Source organism: Anoplophora glabripennis, unplaced genomic scaffold (assembly GCF_000390285.2).
Source record: "Anoplophora glabripennis isolate ALB-LARVAE unplaced genomic scaffold, Agla_2.0 scaffold642, whole genome shotgun sequence".
NCBI classification, from domain to species: Eukaryota; Metazoa; Arthropoda; class Insecta; order Coleoptera; family Cerambycidae; genus Anoplophora; species Anoplophora glabripennis.
In genome coordinates this window covers 23847-47204 of record NW_019416725.1, presented here as the reverse complement: position 1 = coordinate 47204, position 23358 = coordinate 23847, and the positions used below count along the sequence as shown (strand labels likewise).

Sequence of the window (23358 nt, the reverse complement as noted above, 5' to 3'; positions counted from 1 at the left end):
GAGGATAGCTGTGGAATTTTTAGCAAAACTTCAAAACAAACAACAAAAGTGTCACCAGCTATTTATTATTATTTATTCACAGACGTTGCAATGGGATTCTAAGCAGAACATTTACAGTTTTTAATGAGACATATCCCAATTTTCCACCAATGAGCAGAATAAAGTTAAGAAGAGTTCTAACAAATAAATTTCATACTTAGTAATACACAATTTTAATTATGTATGTTGTTAATAATAATGCACTAAGATAAAAAAAATGACTTAAAAAAGTCATAAGTGTACACTATGACCCCCATTAACAGCTAAGCACTTGTGGATTCTAGAGATAACACCATCAGTCACCGCTTTTACTATTTCAGTTGCAGGCAATTCATGGAACGCTCTTCGTATGCGAACAATCAAATCCTCTTTTAAAGCAGAATAAACTTTTTGCTTTATTGCTCCCCAAACATAAAAATCTAATGAAGTGAGGTCGGGAGACCTCACTGGCTAATTCCACGGTCCTAGACGTCTCATCCATATAATAAAATTAATGTTTACTTTTATCAATATGTTATTTTTCAGTTAAATTGATAGAAATATAAAATACTGGGAAGAGACATAGAAGTAGGTAAAACTCCCCAATACTCGCTGTATTTTGAAAACTGTTAAGCTTTTTTGTTCATTTATGATTTCTCTATTTCATGCTGAAGTAATGGCAGCCAAACTTCTTACACTCTGTACTATTTCTTACTGGAATTTGTCGTAACAATAATCGCCTTCAACTGATACGTTCAGAAAATCAAAGATCTAGTCGTTGAAAATCGCCGATTGACTGTCATGCCATGAAATTTTGGCTGGAAAATTTTGTTGTAGTTGCAGCAAAATTTGTTCCTCCGAGATGACCGAACAACAGAAAGAAAGTCGTGGACGTTTGTTAGCAACTCCTTGAATAATCCAATGACGATGAAACATTCATTCAAAGGATCATAATGGGAGACGTAAGCTATTGATGACATCAAAGAAAATTCGTCACAGACAGTAAAGGCCATTTCAAATGACGTTATCCAGAGCTGCTTCGCGGAATGGAAATGTAAGCGGACCCTGTGCATCTTGTGCACGTGAGTTGTGTGTTGCAGTATTACTTAGCCGGAGTATAAAATGTTTATTGGTGTGATGCGAATCCTCACGTTGTACAGAGATCTCGGTTCCAAAAAATCGCTTTAAGCGACTTTAAATTTAGTACAACGTGGCTATATTTTAGTAAAAATATGAAATTTAAACGGCTATTAAATAATGGTACCGGAATCAAATAGTGTCCGTCAGATTTCTAAAAGTGATTTGACGTTAAATAAGATTACAGTCTTTGGTCTGTCACGAAAACTTCCATATATTAACAATTTTTAATTTTGTTCAGTTTTTCGGAGTAAAACTAAAGGGTTTGCAGAAAAATTAAAAAAAAATCTCTAAGAAAGACTAATTCAATGAACTTAATAAGCAACAATTCCATTTATTTCATAAACTGACAGTAAATATACAAGAATGAATGCATTTTTCGACCTTTTAAACAATAATATCTATTAAAAGCGGTAACTGATAGTTAAATATACTTGAACACAAATGTAATTAGTCGGTATGAGCAGTGCCTGAACCGCCTCCCTGAGCGTTGTTGCTTAAGCTTGTTCCAGATTCACCAGAAGACCTAGAGGACATGCCCAATGAGCCCAGAACTCTTCCTAGGCCATGGATGGTACCTGCAGCATTATTTTCATTTGTGCCGCTGTTGTGGCTGCTACCCTCGTTGTTGGCTGAGCCATATCCACCCCCTGAAGCGTCCGATGACTGGGACGCTACTGGACGGAAGCATGTTCCAGACTATAATATAAAAAATATATAATATTGTATTTATCCTCACTTGAAAACAATAATTTGCTTGATCAGTCATATGATAGAATATTTCTATCTATAGTCAGTGGTTGTGGCAACAGTTTTCAATTACAATACTCTGTTTCTGAAAAGAGTAGAAAGGAAGCTTCAATCAACGAATTCTATTAAAGAAAATATGAAAGTGGTATCAAGAAAAATCGTATTTAAAGAGTTTGAGGTACTTTTTGACTTGGAAGGAATTGAGCATTTTTTTACTGAGAGAAATATACTTTAAGTGTTTATATACCGAGAAACATTGAAAAATAGAATCAGTATTTTCAACTTCAGTAATCAATAAAAGTCTCACTGTTTGGGGGACAAAAACATTGTAAGTCATATTGAAACATTATGAAAATAAATATTCAAATAATTCGTTAGTAATGTGAAAATTTACTTCAGAAATATGTCTATTATGATGTGTTAGTGTTATTACAACGAATAAATAATAGCAAAATTTTACTTACGATATATATAACCAACAGGGAACAAACTATAAAGTACTTCATGTTGACTGCAGATGCTGATAGTAACTGATGATTTGCTTTCTACAGATTCTCCTATTTATACAAAATTTTTCAATAAAATAAGACAATATCAATTTTTTTTAAGTAAGTTTATAAAGCACAAACAAGTCTGTATGCAACTTTTTTAATTAGTATCTTTCCAATCTAATGACTATCAGTTTTACGAAATGCTCATCGTCTGTTAAATTGCAAAATTTTAAAAATTAAATGAAACTGCGTGTTGCTTATAGTCTAGTGTTTCCCAAAGAAATTTTTTGATTTGAATGAGTGTCAGAATCATGGATTTTTCCTGTAAGTACGTTTTCTCATTAATAAATTAATCAATAAGTACTTACCACAGTTCTATATCTCTTCCTTACCCACAAATGTATGCCAGAATATATAAACTTCAGCATAAACTACCTATCTTTTTAAGTCTTATACAGGGTGTCTCTTTCATGTTTCAAAAAAACTTGTGTGTAAGTTCCTCATGGGAAAATAATAGGCGTAGGTAGTTCAAATAAAGTTTTTTTCTTAGATACCCTGTTTTCGAGATACAGTGTGTTGCAGTTGTTACTTTCCAAATGGTTTTCCTTAATTATCTTTAAATCGGCTAAAGATAAAAATGTCAAAATTTGTACACGAGTAAACATCAACTGTGCGTTAAGAATAATGTGTAAATGGTTTATTTCTTAAAAGCAATGTCGCCGATACAAGTAATTGAAGGGGTACAATCGAAGATAAATTATCACTAAAGGATACTACAAAAAAAGGTATACTTGTCGGTAACATGTACCATTTTCGAGAAAAATGAAGTTGCATTTTTTTTGCTCACATAAAGCGGCACAAGTACATTAACAAAATATTGAATTGAAAGAGGACCTTATACCATTGAATGAGCTGAAGACATTTAGCTACCAGCAGTATTTGCATTTAAGACTATAATTTTAATTTCTTACGTATCACATGAAACAGTTACATTGTAAAACATTTTATTAACTAAAAAAAAAAAATTTTAACTTATTTTAAGTTTCAGTTTGTTATAAACTAACATTTGAAAAATAAATCAAAATAAACAGATTATGGTAATTATAAAATGAATGCTTAAAAAAAGTGATAAAAACAAAAAAATATTAGTAAACAGACTCGGAGACATACAGAACAAAACAGCTGCACAATTAAATAAATGTGTAAACTCGAAATACTACAGTAGGTATTGAAATTGTCCCCCATTTCCTTCTATGCAACTTCATTTTTCTCGAAAATGGTACATGCTACCGAATTTCCACAAATATACCTTTTTTTTTGTAGTATGCTTTAGAGTTTACAGAACCCTTTAGTAATGTAATAAATTTTGACTTTTAACATATTTTTTTTCGATTGTACCTCTCCAATTACCTGTATCGGCGACACTGTATCTCGAAAACAGGGTGTCTAAGAAAAAATCTTTATACGAACTACCCCTATTATTTTTCCATGAGGATCTTGCACACAAGTTTTTTTGAAACATGAACAAGACACCCTGTATATTGGCATAGGTATTTGTGCTTCAATTCCTGTAATAACTTAACGATGTTTTGTTTCAAATCATTAATCGCGTGGGGATTATCTGCAAACAATTTTCCCGTAAAATATCCAAAAAAATCTAAAGGGACCAAATCACACAATTTTGAAGACTAATTGAAATCATCGTTCCCAGAAATAATATTGCCTCAGGAAGCCAATGTTTCTCACATTGACACATTGCAATTTATACAAATGATAACCAGTGGTATCGGAATCATGGGAGATCCGAGCGGTATCAGAGAGTGGAAGAGAGTTTTCCTCTACAGATTTAGATAGACGATTTCTAATGTTTCTTGTAGTCTGTAGGGTTTTCGAGCAAAATCCAAATACCATCTAGATTCTAGAAGGTTATAGATGAATGCCAATTACTCTGCTTTAATTCTTCAAAAATTAGGGATACCTAATTATGGAAAAGTTCACTAAAAGAAATGCGCCTTATTCTTTATTAGAATTTTTGTAGAGAATATTGTAGAATATATGTGACAGATAAACAGGTAAATATTGGATATAAAACGGGTATTGCTAACACAGTTGTATAGTGACTATAAACCACCTTTATTAAATTATTTTATAACTAGGATAAGTTGTTTATGCTTTTTGCGACATGATAGTCATAACTATTAATCTCACAAAAAATGTATCTATCCGTCTATACTCAGCCAACTAGAAGAAGCGTAATAGTCGATGCACAGCGGACTGTCGGAAATTTTACGATCATAACCGATTATGCACCAAAAGATGATGATCACTTAACCTTTTTAAGACTCGTTTTACACTTTAAAAACGGAAACATAATCATTATAAAAACGAATAATTCTGTTAATACAACTATTGTATACAGACTCGAATATTGGTCTTTATAGAACAACCCTTTCCTACTACACAAATGGAATATAAAACCTATCTAAGTGCATTCCAGTTAAAACTGTTTGAATAATGATTAATGAGTATGTAGATGAGTGTTATTTCTCAATAAAAATGTATATTTGTTATAAATGTTTTATATGCGCTATACACATTATTCTAGAGGAACAGAGTAATAAGGCCATTTCTTTCAGTGATTGCTTCTCTAGATTCTATCAATTTTCAATTAAATACAACAATGTTCCTAAATTTGTTATGGTTTTCATAATTTTAACCGTCATCTTTTGATTTAGGTAGATAATTTAAATATAGTATGTCCAAATCAAAAAAAAAAATCCTTGTAAGCATAAATGGGATGTTTCTAACAGTTGCAACTTAAAATTTTGTTGGTCTACAACAGACATTGATTAAATGTGTAGAATGGCCCAAGAGACAACCTAGCGAAGACGTGAAGAAAACTTCATTTCGAAAAAGAAATGCCTCAGAATTTGGTATTTCATGAAAACTTCCATATACTATTAATAATTCCTCATTTTGTTCAGTTTTTCGTAAGAAAACTAAAGTTGCAGAAAAATTAGAAAGGTTCTTGAAGAAATACTAATTCAATGTATTTAATAGGCAACAATTTCGTTTATTTCCTAAACTAACTGTAAATATACAAGAATGAGTGCATTTTTCAACGTTTTAAACAATAATATCTATTAACAGTAACTGATAGTTAAATATACTCGAACACAAATATAATTATCCGGTATGAGCAGTGGCTGAACCTCCACCCTGAGCGTTGTTGCTTAAGTTTGTTCCAGATTCTCCAGAAGACCTAGAAGACATGCCCAACGAGCCCAAAACTCTTCCTAGGCCGCGGATGGTACCTGAGGCATTATTTTCGTTCGTGCCGCTGTTGTGGCTGCTACCCTCGTTGTTGGCCGAGCCATATCCACCACCTGAGGCGTCAGATGACTGCGACGCCACTGGACGGAAGCAAGTTGCAGACTGCAATAAAGAAAATATATAATATTGCATTCATCGTCATACTCGTCGTGTTAATGACTGACTTTGAATCCAATTTTAATCAACTCACGTTTAAATATTTGCAAGAAAGTGATATTTTCAAGTCAACACTTGTTTTTGAAAAGAGTAGACACTTCTAAGGGAAGGAATCAGAAACAATAATTTTGATTCATTAATTAATATCTTTTTTTTTGTAATATAAAAGCATGGTTTACATTTTAACGTGAAATTTGATCATACCAAAATATTTGAAAAAAATTGTTAAAAGAAAAAATTCAGATAATTCGTTATTAAAGTGAAAATTTTGTACAACGAATAGCTACTGGTAAAATTTTACTTACGATGTATATGACCAACAAGGCACAAACTACGAAGTATTTCATGTTGACTACAGATGCTGAGAGTAACTGACAATTTGCTTTCTACAGATTCTTCTATTTATACAAAAATTTTAAATCAAATAAGATAATATTATTTTTTTTGAATAAGTTGGTAAAGCATAAGTCCGCTTGCATATTTTTTAATTAACATCTTTCCAATCTAATAGTTAATCAGTTTTGCGAAATGCTCATCATCTGTAAAATTGCAATATTTCAAATTTAAGTAAAAATGCATGTTGCTTATTGCCTTGTGCTTCTCTAAAATACTTTTCTGAATGAATGTCACAACCATAGATTTTCTTATGTAAAAACTGATTATTTAGAACTTACCACTATTCTGTATGTTTGACTTACTCACAAATGTATGCCAAATATATAAATTTTAGAAAAAAAAAAACGAAATGAATGTATTTTTAAATATTATAAAGGATGCGAGTGTCAACCGAAATTGTGTCTGTAACCAAGGGTTGTCAGTAAACAAACAATATTTTTTTGAATTGAAATCACGTCGAAATCCTAAAACCAAGATTGAAAAAATGGAAAATGTGGAAAGTCTATCTGAATTTAGAGAAGGACTGAAGGAATTTCAAGATTGGAAAATCAAAGAAGGGGTGAAGATGTCTTACTGGCTTATTTTTTCCATTTAAGTGAGAAATTAGCTCCATGTTGAAGTCAACTTTGAGAGTTTATAAGAACATTGAAATTTCTAAATTCGGAAGACTAGCGGCATTTCTAAAGTCTAAGCACAAACATTTTCAACCAAAAAATCCAAGGTCTTAAAAAGAGAACAAATCGAACAATTTTTGCGTGAAGCCCTAGACGAAGATCATCTTGTGAATAATGTAGGTTCTACTGAATAGTTTAATTGAGTTATATTCATTAAATTTGTTGTTTTTGGGTGGCGTTGATATTAGCAGCTGGCGCTTGCCGTTGCGAGGAATTGACCCATCTAAGCATAGACAATATAGCCATCTAAGCATAGACAATATAGAGGATATACTGCCCATATACATATCATAATTTCAAATACTAAAACGAACAAACCAAGAAGCTTCGCTGTGTTAAATGAAGGAGAATGAAGCTAAAGCCTCAAAATGAGTAGCATAAAAGGTTCTTTTGCAATTTTCAAAAGGGAAAATGCACACGTCAATGTGTTGGTATTAATAAGCTATCAAAAATCCCCACTGTTGTTGCGCGATTTTTGGGCTTGACAGATTCTAATTTATATACAGGGCATGGCAACTCTCTTGGGCAATGCTGGAGGGGATATTACAACACTCAAACGCCACGGTGGATGGAAGTCATCTATCGTGGCAGAGGGTTATATAGAAGAGTCCATTTCCAGCACAACTGATATTGCTAAAAAGATACAAGCAGTGGCGGCTCGTGAAGGAGGACTCTGGGACTCCGCCCCCCCCCCAGATATTTTCAAACTATAAACTTAAAATAATGTATTTATTTAAATCAATAAGAAATCTAAATAGCATGCATTCTATATCTCTTGGATGTTAGGTTGGTTGCATAAAGTGCATGTACTCCGTGAACGTAGCTCAGATTAATGCCATCTGTCATCTATGATCGTACCAAAGAGTTATGTTTAACCGCGCGCGCAATCCCCACTCCATCGCGGACCGTGAAATCTGAGTCCATCGTGCAAGCATATTTTTACATATGATTGGACAAATTGGCACGTGGAGGGGATAGGCGACGATAGGCTCGCGCGCTCGCGCGCTTTGTTTTGGGACTCCATGAGGCAGTAACCCGTATCACTGAAGTGTGGTTATATGTGTTTTGTTTTTGCTTTGGCGCTTTTTAAGACATTATATTTTATAAGTTTAAGTTTAAAATGAGGGTTTGTGAAATAAAAAAACTTGTTATTAGTAATTTAAGTTTAGAGGAAAAAGTCGAATTGAAAAATAACGGACGTCCAACGCCAGTGTTGAATTTAGTTGAGGTGCAGAAAGAGTGCAAAAAGTGGGCCGGCTTTCGCAAATTTGATAAAAACATTTATGATAAGACCCTGTGGTTGTGTGGTTGTGACCAAACAAATAGATTTTTTTGTTTTGTATGTTTATTGTTTGGAGGAGGCGAAGAAAACTGGACGAAAACTGGAGTTTCTGACTTGAAACATTTAGAAATTAAAATTAAGAAACATGAAAATTCTCCTAAACACAAAAATAAGTTGGTGAGTTTTTTACTTTTAGGAAGAGTAAATATTGCTTCTTGTTTAAATAGTGCTTATGCAGAACAAATAAATAGTAAATAGTCATAACGAAACAGTTAAGAAAAATCGATTGCTTCTTTCAAAAATTTTAAATATCTTAAAACTATGTGGTACATGTAACCTTTCTCTTCGTGGACATAATAAAAAAAGTGACTCGGTAAACAAAGGGGTATTTTTAGAACTGATAGACTATAGTGCAAAAATTGATCCCGTTTTAGATAAACATCTTAGTGATGCCCATGTTTTTAAAGGAACTTCAAAAACTATACAGAATGAACTATTACAGTAATCTACATAATTATATCCTAACTGGGTTGGTTGATCGATTATCCACTTCAGCCCCCACACGTTGGAATTTTATTTCTCGCATTGTATCTAAGTAGCTACTTTACACACTGACAGTATTCATTTTGGGGTACTTGCAAAACACAATGACCTTCAAATTCCTTAAAATTTTTCAGAATGCGCCCCCCTGTATTCAAACCCACGGGCCGCCACTGGATACAAGGGGTACAGACTCCTGAAGCAAGCACAAGTAAAGGGGCAACCTGTTCTATAAATTTACCACAATCACAAAATGATTCCAATAATCCTTTGGCGTCAAATTACGGCTTTAGCGTAAATGTTAATGTTAATATTAATAAGTAGGTAGATTGTAAGTTTGTAGCATTTTAGGTTATTTGTTGACTTATTACTGTTTCAAATTGGTTTTCTAATAAAAGCTAGAAAAATAAACCAAACATTTGTCTTTTTATGATTACTAGTCACTAGTGGGTAAAAGTCATAACTTACTAGTAACTTATGACTTATAATTCACTAGTGACTTATAGGCCACATTATTCCTTTAAAACCAAAAAAATATGGTATCATTATATATAAGTGTTGGATAAAATAATTTATAACTGTTCGAATAAATATGTATTGTTTCTAAATAATATATGACAGTTTTACAAATATTCTTCTTTTTTACTTCTTTCCTAGTAAATCATGAATATTAATACAGCGTAAAATTATTTTTCATACGATTACTATTACATATGGTTAGGTTAGGCAAAATTTTTATTGACACATACTCTCTCCAAACTTCTTATATAGCTTCATTAGGCCTAGTCTGACACCTTTTTCCTCTGTGGCTTTTTTCGATTTTGGGGCGTTTTCCCTCTAATTTTTCCGAAACATGTCGTTGTGGCGACATATGAAAAATTTATAGATACTGTTTTTTTTTTAAATTGAATAGCTTAAAAACGTCAAATAAAACGTGAAAATAAAGTTCTCTGACAAAAGATATGAGCCGTTCAAAATGTCTGCAACCTCGAACATATATCTAATAAGGCTAATTTTATTACACAATCAACTACACGAGGTGCCACTGGTGCGAAAACATGACTACATAAATCATACCGGAAATGAGAGTGTGCAAAAAATTTTTCACCGTCCGGAAATCATTACACGCAATCAATTTATGTGGCGAAAAACATTATTCTTTTGTCAACGTTATCACAAAGGTGTGAATGCGATTATCTACCAGTGATACTTTTTTAAATACGATGACTATGAGACTGATTTTGACAACCATATTTTTGCTAATTGCGGTAAGTACTTACATTAAAATAGTGCGTTTAAAAAAATAAATAAATAAAGTACTGCACGGTTGTGACTCATCACAGTCCTTTGAATATATAACAAATCGGTGTAATTTTTTCATTTTAGAGCGTACAATGTCAGTACAACCAAGGCGCGCCCATTAACTTCGGCCCACCGCCTGGCAACTACTTTAGTGGTGGGTTCAATCCAATGGGTCAACAAGCACAAGACGGATCTGTTGGACAGTTTGGTCCTTTCAGGCCGTTTGGACCTCCAGGAGACTTTGGATACATGCAGGGAAGTCAAGGGATGCAATGTAAAACGGTATGCACGGAAGCTAGTAGTGGAGAAGCCTCAGAAGATGATAATACGGAAACTGTGACCACAAAATCTGTTTAGCGCTAAATAGAAAAAAGAATTATAATAAAAAAATTTACTACGGAAAAATAACTTTGTGTTTCTGTTTCTTGTCAAAAATAATTAGCGTCGGTATACAGGGTGAAGCACTAAGGTCGGCGACGTAGGATATTAGGGAAAGTATTGACCCTAGAACTTCGGAAAAAATCCAGAATGATTGAAGTGTTTGGAGATCGCAGCCAGTGCCTGTCTCTGTCAATACTACACATTTTTCCACTCATAATTGTAGTGATACAACAGCGGTACCGTTTTGACACATTATATAAATATTAGTTTTTGTAAGTAACAAATCAGTAAAAACAAAGCAAAACTAGTACAACGCCACACAATTATTTACATATTCCAATAACATAACCTCATTACTGATCTGAGGCTGGAAATCTGTTGGGTTGGTACCTACTTCTGAACTTCACGAAGAAATTGACGAAAATTAGAACATGCTCTAATTCGTCAAGAACTTGATGAATAAATTCATCATGCAGTTATTTGACAGCAGATTTGGTGCACTTGTCCAATTTCTTGATGAAGCGACTTCATGAATTAATTATTGATCAATAAATTGTCAATGTAAAGCAGCTATTAGAAATGCTGCCAGGTATATTAAATAGTACAAATATGGATAGCCGGATTCATTCATAACTTTTGTTATTGACATTTTGTTCTATTCCTCGACAGAAAGGGTGGGGGAAGCCCCTAATATCTGATCAGTAAAATGTATTTTTTAAGGATTGGCTCATCAAAAGCCCATCGTGTTATATCTCGTTGGAAAGGTCTTTTCATGTTTTATCTTCGTGGTGAATGCGTAAAAAATTGATGAATAAATTATAAATTTGAATATAAGTTTGAAAATAACGAAAGTGCTGTTTATTTGTTGGTGCTATTTATCTAAGTTTAGGTTGTTTAACGTTTTCTTAAAAACGTGAAATAGCAGGATAAAACTTGATATAACTAAATAATATGGTGAAACTAGCGCCCTCTAGGAGTAACGTCAAAATAAGCTTTAAATTCGTAATTCCCATACCAAAAAACCCAACACTACCAATTTTCAGAGTCATGCTATCAAAACTTCCTCAGTTATTGAGAAATTTCAGAATAAAATTTAAACCTTGAACACCCTGTATTGCTTATACCAGCGACATTCGTATAAGGCATGATAATCTCAAACATAATATTTTGGTGTCTAGTGTTTCCAGCTTAGTGTTGACCCATTATTTCTGACTCACCCTGTATTCCTGGTTCCTCAGCCAGACGTCAGCCCCTTCGATCAAGCTCAGCTTGTCGTAGGTGTCTTAATTCTCAGGGCCCATTTAATAGGCCATGCACAATTCATAGGATGAGTCTATTAGTTATAAATGACTTAGGATGAGTTAATCTAGGCAATTCTGGTCAGCAATCAAGTGTTTTCCCTTCCCAAGTCAGGAGGGCTACTTTAGAGTAGTGGAAGCTACATCTAGAGCTGGTTCTGGTCGAATAAAGTTTGAGGCAGCACCCTCTCTACCTAGTCGGTCACCTCTTCTCCTGTAGATCTGAATGGTCAAGTATTAAGATCAGAGTTATTATTTCCTCACTGCACCAGAGCATTCCAGTGGTTTTAAACAGTTCTTGAATTACGTCGGTAGGATCTAAGAGCTTCCAGAACTGCTTAAAGATTTTTATAGACTTTCGTGTAAGTTACAATTATTTCAGGCTGCATACAAGCAACTCAGTGGTATTCATTTCTGGTTTGGTCTCTGGATTGCAACCATATATTCCGGTTCCGACACCTTTTGAAGTTTTGGAATCGTCTGTAAACCAAGAATTATCTTTCTCCAATAGATTTCTGATTTCTTCCAGCAATATTTTGTGTCCATTAGTGTCAGTTTTGACATACTAATAGCGCATTCCTCAATCTGCATATTGCCCCCACGTCCTACGTACCAGGATTTTCTACAAATGCATTGATAGCTCCACAAAAACATTCTTGTTCTGTGAACAATTTCCTTCACAAGAGAGCGTATAGAATAATGTCAAAATATTTCATGTCCTTCGCAAATGATATTGTCTTCCCGAACAAGCTGTGGAGTATCAAATGGACTAAAATAGAATATTTCTGTAAATATAGTTAATCAATAGAAACTAATGGCAACTGGCAACTAATGAACAGAGTATTGAGGCAATTGCACCATGAAGCAAATATTTTACACTGTATTCGAGAATATTTTAATTCAATTCTTTTTTGTTATTCCCATCATTTATTTATAGATGGAATAGAATGGAAATAGTATCTAATGGCGAAGTTATAAACTTATAATAAATGAAGTCTAATAGTAACACAATTTTGTGTGGAGTTGCAATGAACGTTCAATCCAAAATTTGACGAAAACTTTATTTACATCCAACCAGATAAGTTCGTTGCGTCTTGTACTCTTCTTAAGCAATTTCCTTGGTATAATTAAAGTATTTTCACCAAAGCATTTTCTATTTTTATTTACAGCACGTTGAAGACATATTATACACTTTATAGCTTGTCTATATTGCCTGTCTTTTTCTATACCTTACATACACTTTTAATTATATGTTTCTCTTTAAAGGTACTCAAATTGATGAATTTAACAATAGCATATGTGTATTAGTAATAAGATGACAATAGTTAGTATTAATCTTTAATAATTTAATAAAAAATATAAATTCAATAACGTAATAACATGTATACCTAAAAAAATTTAATGTTAAAATACATGATTCTTTATTAAATACACTTATTTTGTAGTGAAAGTATAATATTAACCCCAGAATACCACTGCTATCTTCACCCACTCGTCAGGCAGCACCTTAAATGTACTATTTTAAATATTTTACAATACATAGACATAAACTTAGTACAACACGCTTCTTCCTGATCGTCCACCTCCTCTAGAACCGCCAGTACCTCCTTGTTCTCTCGAATTTCCACCAGTCGAAGATCCACCCGTTCTATTTCCTCCTTGTCCTGCTGCTTCCTGACTAACACTCTGCCCCGCATCTCGTCCAACGTTTCCATCTTCCTCACCTAACCCCTCACCACCTTCTGAAGGAGCGGCTTGTCCTCCACCTGCAGCAGCCGCTGGGGAAGGTTCTTCAGAAGGTGCTTGTCCTTCTTGGTCTGGTGCTGGTGCTTCCGGTTGAGTCGAGGCTCCTTGACCTGCTTCTGGGGAAGGTGATGGTGATGGCGATGATGGTGAAGCTTCCGCAGCTGGTGATTGCGTTGATTGACCTGGGGCTTGACCTGGAGACTGTCCTTGTCCTTGGGGTGGGGTAGGTTCGCGGGCTGCGTCTCTACCTCCTCCTGGTTGCTGCCGTCCCCCTAGCTGCCTTTGGGCTAGGGCGGAGTTTGTGGTACCATTCTGAAAAAGCAGATAATAACGTAACTGTTTCCAAATGGCGCTGAATACATTTAACTAAGAAAAAGACTTATGATTGAAAAGCAAGGAGTAATAAATTATGTATTTAGGTCAGCATCACAGCTTTATCAGTAGTAAATTTGTCCAACAAAAGAATACGTGGTATTTCAGTGCATGTGGTCATAGAGAAAGTTTAATAACCGCTCAGCGCACATTTTTGGAGATACATTAATACTGATAGCAAAAATCGATTCCTCATGTCATTTAATATAAGACAACACATTTGTGTCCTAAAATTTTGAAAAACAAGTGAAATACGGCTAAAAAAAGAAATAATCAGTTTTCTTCAAAAATCTTCGAAACTATTAGGAATTTCCTAAATTTGAAAACGAATCCGTGATCGCCACAAAATTCTGCTTATTTTTGCTAATTTAACCAATTCTGTAGGTATGTCTTAAAATAAGAAAGATAACTGTATAGGACAATTGAAAAGTTGTAACCTTCTATATTAATTTGTTGAAGTAGTAATTTGGTTGAATTCATATTTTCAATAATTGCATGTTAATATTAAATTTGTTATTGAAACAGAAAAAAGTAACTCATTAAACTTTTTTGACCTAAATATTTGCAGAGTTAATAATTCACATGAATTTAAAATATTTCGGAAACCTTCACAAGCTTCTCGTACGAACCAGGAGACTCTAATTTTTGCTACATTCTGTTGATGTCTTTTACCTTAACTACAGTTAATGTCGAAGACCAAACGTCACTTCAGCAAACTCGTTACAAAAAAATATACATCACTACTCTACCTATTTTGAAGAGCTTCAACATTTTTTCACCGTCAGCAGCTCTACCTAGCGAAAGTTCAAAAGAGGATTCCAATAATTTAAATTAGACTTCAATGAGGTTTAACTAATAACCAACGACATTGACGTTAGCGGCTTAAAAAAACCGTTACTTACCAAAATAAGGGCTGATACACAGAACACAAGAGCCAACCTCATTTTGATATATTTACTGGTGTTTAAACAGACACTGTTAAAAAACGGCATGCCTTCGGGCTATTTAAGCTGGTCTTGAATAGCGAAAAATCGCAAATTTTACGGTGCAATACTAATCGTCGGCATTGTTTATCATATTATTGTGCAATCTATTTATTTTTAAATCCTGCAGACTCATCCTTCGCTTTAATGGAAAAATTCGCCTCTCGCACTTCTCACATTAACGTATTTCCCAGAATATCCGCAAATACAACGCCCGTGAATAATTTTACGTAATGCAATTTTGGGACGGAAACCTCCGATTGCTATTATAGCCACATGCATTTCGCATAATGTCGATGAAAAACTAGTTTTAAATATTTTATACAATTGAACGAAAAAATAAAAATATTATGATCGTAAAATTTCCGACAGTCCCTGTGCATCGACTATGACGCTTCTCCTAGTTGGATGAGAATAGACAGTACAGACACATGTTTTGTGGTATACATGGTCATACCACGTTTTATGAAGTGGAAAGTTATCTGAGTATTTAACTGTTTTATAGTTTGCAATTGTTTTGTTTTTTCATATTTAAATCTTGCCGAAATCTTAACAATTATTATCTTGTGTGCCCTATTAGAAACCGCTGATCTTAAGCTTTACACAAGATGGAGGAACAAAAGGCTAGGGATGACAAAGTAAAATACGAGTAAAATCCCTAAGATTCGCCGTTCTCAAGTTATTCATACCAATACAATTCCTTGTGGCAGACACTTCTAACCATAATATTACAAGAATATTTATGTTTTATGTTTATGCTTAAAAGAAAGTGCAATTTGTAAACACATCAACAAAATTATTTACACTCCTTTCTACACCGCCTGTTAACGTTACGTATAACAACAATTGTTCAAAACACACATTTCTGACGTCTATTGATTGAATTAATTGAAGCTAATATCATGTGGTGGTTTTCTTTTAATTCATTACACCCGTCTTCTATTCGTTGCAGTAGTTGTGGTCTTGTATCTGCTGGAGTAGAATAAACTTTACTTTTCAGATAACTCCAAATATAGAAGTCCAGGGGGTTTAGATATGTCAATCTGGCTGGCCAAGACACTGGACCCTATGCACCATTATGGTTGATATTGGTATTTGGTCTTCATTTTCATTAAGCCATTCTTATATTATTCTCCCAGAATGCGCAGGAGCACCGTCTATTGTATCCTGCTGTTTTGTCGTATATTTAATGGAATATCCTCTAATAATTCAAATAGATGGTTTTCTAGAAAGTTTAGAAAAGACTGGGAATTTAGACGGGATGGCAAGAAGAAAGGTCCACAAACTTTATTGCAAATTATTTCGAGCCACACGTTCACAGAAAATTCGTGCTGAAAAGATATTGTCCGAATTTCATGAGAATTTTCTTGTGACCAAATATGCAGATTATGAAAATTCACTACCCCTCGCCTTTGGTAAATGTACATTTATTATTATTTTGATTTAAGTTGTTCTTATTTGTAAAGATAGTGGATTAGGCTTCCAAGGGAAACTAAAACGCGTAAGGAACTCACAGGTGGTGTGGAAACGAGTGTAAAGAATTCTGTGACTGTGCTTACAAATTCCACTTACTTTTAAGCATAAACATAAATATTCTTGTATTATTATGGTTAGAAATGTCTGCCACAAGGGAATTGTATTGGTATGATTAACTTGAAAATGGCGAATCTTAGGGAAAAAATTCAAGTTACAGTAATTTGTAAAAAATGCAGTGGCGTAGGTTTTTTTATAAAAAAGACGATGAACCCTTTCCAGTTGTACACCACTGGTTGTACCTTTAGAGCTAATATTTTAGGTAATACAAGGCCTACTATAATATATTATCTGCACCAAATTTTATTGAGATCGATTAATAGATTCCTGAGATATAAACAAAAAATTATTTTTTTAACAACTTCAACACCCTGTATCTCTAAAACGGGCTGTTCCAGACTAATGTTTATAAGGCAAACACATATTATTTTAAAGAGATCTATCTGCCCTCGAAGTTTCCTGCATAAAATTTTGACCACGGTGTATAGAATATTCACCTGTTTATCTATAAAATATAGTACCTATGTAATATTTTTCTATGACATTTAGAATTCTAATAGATAATAAAGTGCATTTCTTTCGGTGGGTTTACTCCAATTTTGAAGATTTTTATTTATATTTATATACACTATAATAGGATTCGGATTTTTCAACATTTTTGCGGATGCGCTAATGTTAACAATATTAAAAACTGAATACATATCGTCCCTCTTATCACACATACGCCTCTACGTGATAATGGGGACGATATGTTAAACTAGGCAATTATTTATTTTATCCACGACTATTGTATAATGTACCCATTATACGTCTGTTTGCTCGACCTTAATAATACCCATTAATCACGGCAGTGATTAATGAGTCATTAATCACTACTGTCAGATGCTTCCTTAATTTAGCTATAATATTATATTGTTCTGCTACAAACAATCCGTTTTTAAAATTTTATCGTGTAAACCACTAAATATTTTCAATTCAGTGCTGTACATATAAAAAAAAAATTAAAAAAGTGAATTTTCCTAGACCGGATTCGAACCCGGGACCCGCGGTTGGAAGGGAAAGAGCATCTACACTGAGCCATCAGCGACTTCATTTGTGTGAGTCGTATATCTGTTTCTTAACATACCATGTTTTTCGAAACATTTCATAAACCTAAGTAACTTTTAAAACAAAACAAATTTGACTCAAACCTGTCAACATTATTGTTTGTGTGCATAGATTTCTCAGTGTTTTGATATTTTGTGTTAAATTGTGTTAAAAAACGAACTAAAAACAAAAAAAACTTCAACAAAAATATTTAGTAGTCGTGGATAAAGTATAGTATTCTACTCCCGTATAATGGCTATTATCCACTCGGTGATTTAGGCCACTCGCCTGCGGCTCGTGGCCGTAAACTTCACCTCGAGAATAATACCCATCATTATACGCTCGTTGAATAATATACTATTAAAACAGAAGAGTATGACTGTTTAGATATTTATATTAAAAAAAAAACTAAATCAATCAATGAAGTGTAGTTTTTAATAGATCTCATTTTTAGGTATGATAATTTGTTATAATTTCACATTTTGAAAATGCTGTTTAGCAATTTTTTAAGTTTTCAGAGTAACATAACCTTTCGGGAGTCTATTTAATAGAAATATTTTGTTAGGGTTAATTAATTTTTACTTATGACGAAAAATATTTGAGAAAATAGATTATTGACCTTTGAATAAAACAACGATGTATTTGCCATTATTTATTACATCAAATTGATATTAGAAACAATATATTTTATTTACGACCACTTCCTCCACCAAAACCTCCATTTCCTCCAAAGCCTCCGTTTCCACTAGATCCTCCACCATTACCACCTCCAAAGCCTCCGCTTCCACTAGATCCTCCACTATTACCACCTCCAAAGCCACCGCTTCCATTAGATCCACCACTATTTCCACCTCCAAAGCCTCCACTTCCACTAGATCCTCCCCCATTACCACCCCCAAACCCTCCGCTTCCATTAGATCCACCCCCAAAGCCTCCGCTTCCACTAGATCCACCCCCAAAGTTCGATTGGCTACCCCCTTGTCCACCTCCCTGTCCACCAGACTGACTGCTCTGACCGCCTTGTGAAAAACCTCCTTGGCCTCCTTGCGAACTACCCCATTGGCCTCCTTGCGAACTACCTCCCATGCCACCCCCTTGGCCTCCTTGTTGGCCACCTCCCATACCACCCCCTTGGCCTCCTTGTTGACCACCCCCTTGACTGAAGCCTTGACCGAAGCCTTGGCCTTGAACGTTGTTTTCGGCCTGAAAATATGTTATTTAGTTTTCTAATAAGACAGGAGAGATAATTTGTTGCTAAACAGGCTGTTAATTCGCCTCTCACTACAGGGATCTCGGGAACGGTAAGAGGTACGAAGTTAAATGGGAGCTGCCTCAGCCCGAACCAGATTCAGACGTTTTGTCTCGAAAAATTCATCTTCAGTGTAGGTATTCGTTCCAAATTTATCTAAATTTTTTATTTAGATTTCTTTGTTTATTGAATTATCGTACACTGTAAGTGTCGTTAGACCCTGCGAAATCCATCTAGTTATTTAAACTATTACCACTGCGCATTAAAATAATATTAGAGTTTTATTTCCGTGTCCATAGTTATTTCTAGGCTTCTCGAGTGCCCAAAATTCAAACAAATCTCGATCTATTTTTTTTCAGGATATTCATACAAATACCTACTTCTGACATGCTCTTTCACAGTTGTAGTTACAGATCTAATAAATTCCGATAATATTACGCTGATCTTCATTTTTAACCTTTGCCAAAACGAAACTGTTGTTGAATATTTACTGAAATTTTTTAAAGAATATTCAGTTGGCGTTTTGGTTGTTCATATGCATTTTTAAGAATTAATTTGTCATAATAAAATTAAAATTGTAATAATGTTTCAATTTTGACGCAACAACTTATTGCGTTATGTATGTCCAAGTGATGGTAATAGTTAATAATAATAAATGTTTTATTATAACGGATGGTGGTAATAGTTTAAATAACTAGATGGATTTCACAGGGTCTAACGACACTTACAGTGTACGATAATTCAATAAACAAAGAAATCTAAATAAAAAATTTAGATACATTTGGAACGAATACACTGAAGATGAATTTTTCGAGACAAAACGTCTGAATCTGGTTCGGACTGAGATAATACAGTATTGGGGGACATGAAGGCTTGCAAAAAATGTAATAAAATTTCTAGGGTCGTTTTTAAAAAAATAAAGTTGGTGATTGATGAACGTTACATACAAAAATTGATTATGCTATTCCATTAGAGGGCAAAAAGTGGCCATGAGAAAGTGTTGTTTCTTTTTCAATATTACCTCAAACAAGGCTGAAATGAAACAAAAACGGATATCCAAAATTTCGTTTTTTTTCAAATATTTCTAAACTAACATGTTAGCCTTGATTTTTTACAGACACAATGTTGGTCCCCTGATTACGCAACATTGACCCCATTTAAACTACTTCGTAGCTCTTACCGTTTCCGTAACAGCCTGTATAGTAGTGCCCTATATCACAAGTTCTTTTTCTTACTCGTCTAGTACTATCAGCTTCAGATATTTGTTATTTTTTTATCACAGTTAATTGCGTTTTTTTCGGAAGATCGTGCATTTTTATTTAACCTGAAAAAAAAAATATCTAAAGGTTACTGAGATAGATAGCAACTAGCGACCTCTGCAAAATAGTCGAAAAGTTACATTAAATAAAAATTATACCAGACTAATAAAAGGTCTTAGCACAAATAACACAATTTAAATCTGATTCAAATATCAGTAACGCTGAAGTCAAAGAGCATAAGCATAAATAAACCTTCCAATATATATATATATATATACAGGGTGTCTCACATTTAAATAGCAGGACTTCAGGAATCAGTAGAAGACCTCATTTTGAGTCTAAAAGTTCCTATATATATGGGTCCTAAAACGCTTAGTTTCTGAGATACAGGGCGTTCAATTTTATTTTTGTTTTATTTATTTATTTTTTAACTAAATAACCGCTGACAAAAAAAATCATCATGTTGCGGCGAAAGACTTAGTATTTGAGGGCAAATAATTTGACACAGAAAATCATCGCATATTAGTTCCAGTGGTGGAGATAGAGGGGTCTCTATGCATATTTTTATAAAAAAAAGTATAGCCGATTTGATATTTTGCAAATGTTTTCGAAAAATATGAAAGAGCATTCAATTTTACCCAGAAAAGGCCCTCTTGTCCAAAGTCGATAGGAGGTGGCGTTTTCAAGAAAAACCGAAAATACTGTTTAGAAGTCAAATTAAGAAAAACCGAAAATACTGTTTAGAAATCAAATCAGACTTGAAATGTCATTCTAATATTGACATTTGCGCTTATTTTATTATAGTTTCTAATTGTGTGTAGAGTATTAAAAAAAATTGCAACAAATTCAAAATGCCGTTTAAGTTTACGAACCAAGAATACGCAGATATTCACTTCATATACGGGTTTGCCAATGGGAACTCGGCAGAAGCTGCTAGGGAATATCGGAGACGATTTCCTAATAGAAGACAGCCGCATCCACACGTTTTTATTAATGTTCATCAACGTTTCGCTAATGACGGATTGAATCTGGTCCATAGGGATCGCAACATAATTAACGTTAATATTGGCAGAAATAGGAGGAATCAGCGAATCTTGCACGAATTTGACAGAGATCCCACGACGAGTACCAGAAAAATTTCCAGGATTATTGGTGTTTCCAGGTGCACTATTTCTAGAACATTAAGACGAGATCATAGACATCCCTACCACTTACAACCTGTTCAGGGTTTACGTCCGGGTGACGAGGAACATAGAATAGCTTTTTCTCGGTGGATTCTTAACTCAATTGAAAACGACGGAAATTTTTTATCACACATATTATGGACCGACGAGTCATGTTTTACTCGTCGAGGTGTGACAAATTTACACAATCAGCATGAGTGGGCACATGAAAACCCGCATGCAATCAGACCACGAAATTTTCAGCACGAATTTAGTGTTAATATTTGGCTCGGCGTTTATAACAATTGTCTTTTCGGCCCTTACATCTTACCTCAACGACTGAATTCTGCGAATTTCTTAGAGTTCTTAGAGACCGAGAGTGCCAACATGTGGGAGGAAATTCCTCTGAATTTAAGAATGCGAGCATGGTTTCAACTTGATGGCTGTCCAGCTCATTTTGGCCGAAATGTCAGGAACTGGTTGAACACCCACTTTCCCGAAAAATGGATTGGCCGCGGGGGTATCGTTGCATGGCCTCCCCGATCCCCTGATCTGACACCCCTAGATTTTTTCCTCTGGGGTTTTATTAAAGAGAGAGTTTATACCACTACTGTGGACACAAGGGATGAACTTATTCGTCGGATTCGGAACGCATGCAGTGAAATCAGAGACAATAACTTAATTCAAATGAGACGTTCTATTCAGCGTCGGTGTCAGTTATGTATCGAAGAAAATGGTTTACATTTCGAACATTTGCTTTGATGTAATATGGTTTTCGTTATTTATTTTTGTATTTATTTTCATTTAATTAATTAAAAACAATTTTAACCGAATTTTTGAACTACATATTTAATTTAGTTGTAACACAATGTTTAAAAATTATTATTTGACTTCTAAACAGTATTTTCGGTTTTTCTTGAAAACGCCACCTCCTATCGACTTTGGACAAGAGGGCCTTTTCTGGGTAAAATTGAATGCTCTTTCATATTTTTCGAAAACATTTGCAAAATATCAAATCGGCTATACTTTTTTTTATAAAAATATGCATAGAGACCCCTCTATCTCCACCACTGGAACTAATATGCGATGATTTTCTGTGTCAAATTATTTGCCCTCAAATACTAAGTCTTTCGCCGCAACATGATGATTTTTTTTGTCAGCGGTTATTTAGTTAAAAAATAAATAAATAAAACAAAAATAAAATTGAACGCCCTGTATCTCAGAAACGAAGCGTTTTAGGACCCATATATATAGGAACTTTTAGACTCAAAATGAGGTCTTCTACTGATTCCGGAAGTCCTGCTATTTAAATGTGAGACACCCTGTATATATATATATTATTTAAACAGAGTATATTAAAAAAAATAGTTGTACTTACCAAAAGTGCGACAGTACAGAGAACTGCAAAAGCAAACTTCATATTTGAAGTAGTTGAAACTACTTTTTACTCTGCAATAAACATAGACACACAGTGGTACGTTTCTCAAAAGTCACAGCTTTTAAATAATTCTGCAAAACGTGGAAAAAAATCCTGACAATTTCAGACTTCCTCAATTTCAGTGGTATACTAAACAATAATAATTAAGTGATGTCACCTACCTCATACAACTACTAGATAATTATAACATTTATATATTTGAATTGGCTGCCAAAAGTATTTTTTTATATTATTACGATTAAGGAAGCGTGAAAAAATTTACTACAAAAATCGTAATTTAGCGGAAGTATTATTTTCGGTTGGCTTCAGTTTTGACGGCTGGACAAAGGTTCGTATTTCCATCACACTAATACACCATAAATGAAATACGCTTTGCATAATAAACAGTAACAGTTTATTTTGTCACGATTGATATAGAAAAAGAAATAAAGATGAGAAATAAAAAAATCAAATAGAAAATCCCACTAAAAGTTCAATAAAAGGCGAACTAAACTAAACGTACCTGTTTTTGTTAACTAGGTAATACTATTGTCCTCCTTCCTCCATTATAACAGAAAAAAAATATAACTTAAAAAAAACACTAGTTGGTTTATGAGTAATTGAAAAGCTTATTTATTATTATTTTCCCAGCGAAATGTTCATTTAAGCGGAGAAAAATTGATAACTTTTTAAATGAGTTTGATTGATGCACAATTTTTATTTTTGGAATAATCTGGAAAAACTATGGCACATAAGTCTAATTTTTTATTTTTTTTGCAATTTCCAACCACA

At 33.9% G+C, this 23358-nt stretch overlaps 3 protein-coding genes across 3 annotated transcripts; all 3 read right to left on the bottom strand.

The window, feature by feature from the left end:
• Positions 1–5472: 5472 nt before the first annotated feature.
• Positions 5473–6242, bottom strand: LOC108911454 (hyphally regulated cell wall protein 3-like). The gene is made up of 2 exons (XM_018716394.1): positions 6191–6242; positions 5473–5831 (listed from the first exon to the last, which is right to left on the bottom strand). The coding sequence occupies exons 1-2, from the start codon at positions 6230–6232 to the stop codon at positions 5583–5585; spliced, it is 291 nt and encodes a 96-aa protein (XP_018571910.1). The 5' UTR covers positions 6233–6242; the 3' UTR covers positions 5473–5582.
• Positions 6243–13309: 7067 nt separating this feature from the next.
• Positions 13310–14820, bottom strand: LOC108911449 (circumsporozoite protein-like). The gene is made up of 2 exons (XM_018716389.1): positions 14779–14820; positions 13310–13816 (listed from the first exon to the last, which is right to left on the bottom strand). Exons 1-2 carry the CDS (start codon positions 14818–14820, stop codon positions 13310–13312), a joined length of 549 nt encoding a protein of 182 aa, XP_018571905.1.
• A 3345-nt stretch (positions 14821–18165) lies between these two features.
• Positions 18166–22661, bottom strand: LOC108911448 (glycine-rich cell wall structural protein 1.0-like). The gene is made up of 2 exons (XM_018716388.1): positions 22528–22661; positions 18166–18681 (listed from the first exon to the last, which is right to left on the bottom strand). Exons 1-2 carry the CDS (start codon positions 22567–22569, stop codon positions 18166–18168), a joined length of 558 nt encoding a protein of 185 aa, XP_018571904.1. The 5' UTR covers positions 22570–22661.
• Between the last annotated feature and the right edge of the window lie 697 nt (positions 22662–23358).

What these genes read in the sequence shown, in the direction of transcription:
- LOC108911454 (XM_018716394.1), bottom strand. Translation starts at nt 6,232, where the DNA reads ATGAAATACTTCGTAGTTTGTGCCTTGTTGGTCATATACATC. An exon ending in CCTTGTTGGTCATATACATC is followed by an intron (nt 5,832 to 6,190) that starts GTAAGTAAAATT and finishes TCTTTATTGCAG; the next exon opens with TCTGCAACTTGCTTCCGTCC.
- LOC108911449 (XM_018716389.1), bottom strand. Translation starts at nt 14,820, where the DNA reads ATGAGGTTGGCTCTTGTGTTCTGTGTATCAGCCCTTATTTTG. An exon ending in GTGTATCAGCCCTTATTTTG is followed by an intron (nt 13,817 to 14,778) that starts GTAAGTAACGGT and finishes CTGCTTTTTCAG; the next exon opens with AATGGTACCACAAACTCCGC.
- LOC108911448 (XM_018716388.1), bottom strand. Translation starts at nt 22,569, where the DNA reads ATGAAGTTTGCTTTTGCAGTTCTCTGTACTGTCGCACTTTTG. An exon ending in TCTGTACTGTCGCACTTTTG is followed by an intron (nt 18,682 to 22,527) that starts GTAAGTACAACT and finishes ACATATTTTCAG; the next exon opens with GCCGAAAACAACGTTCAAGG.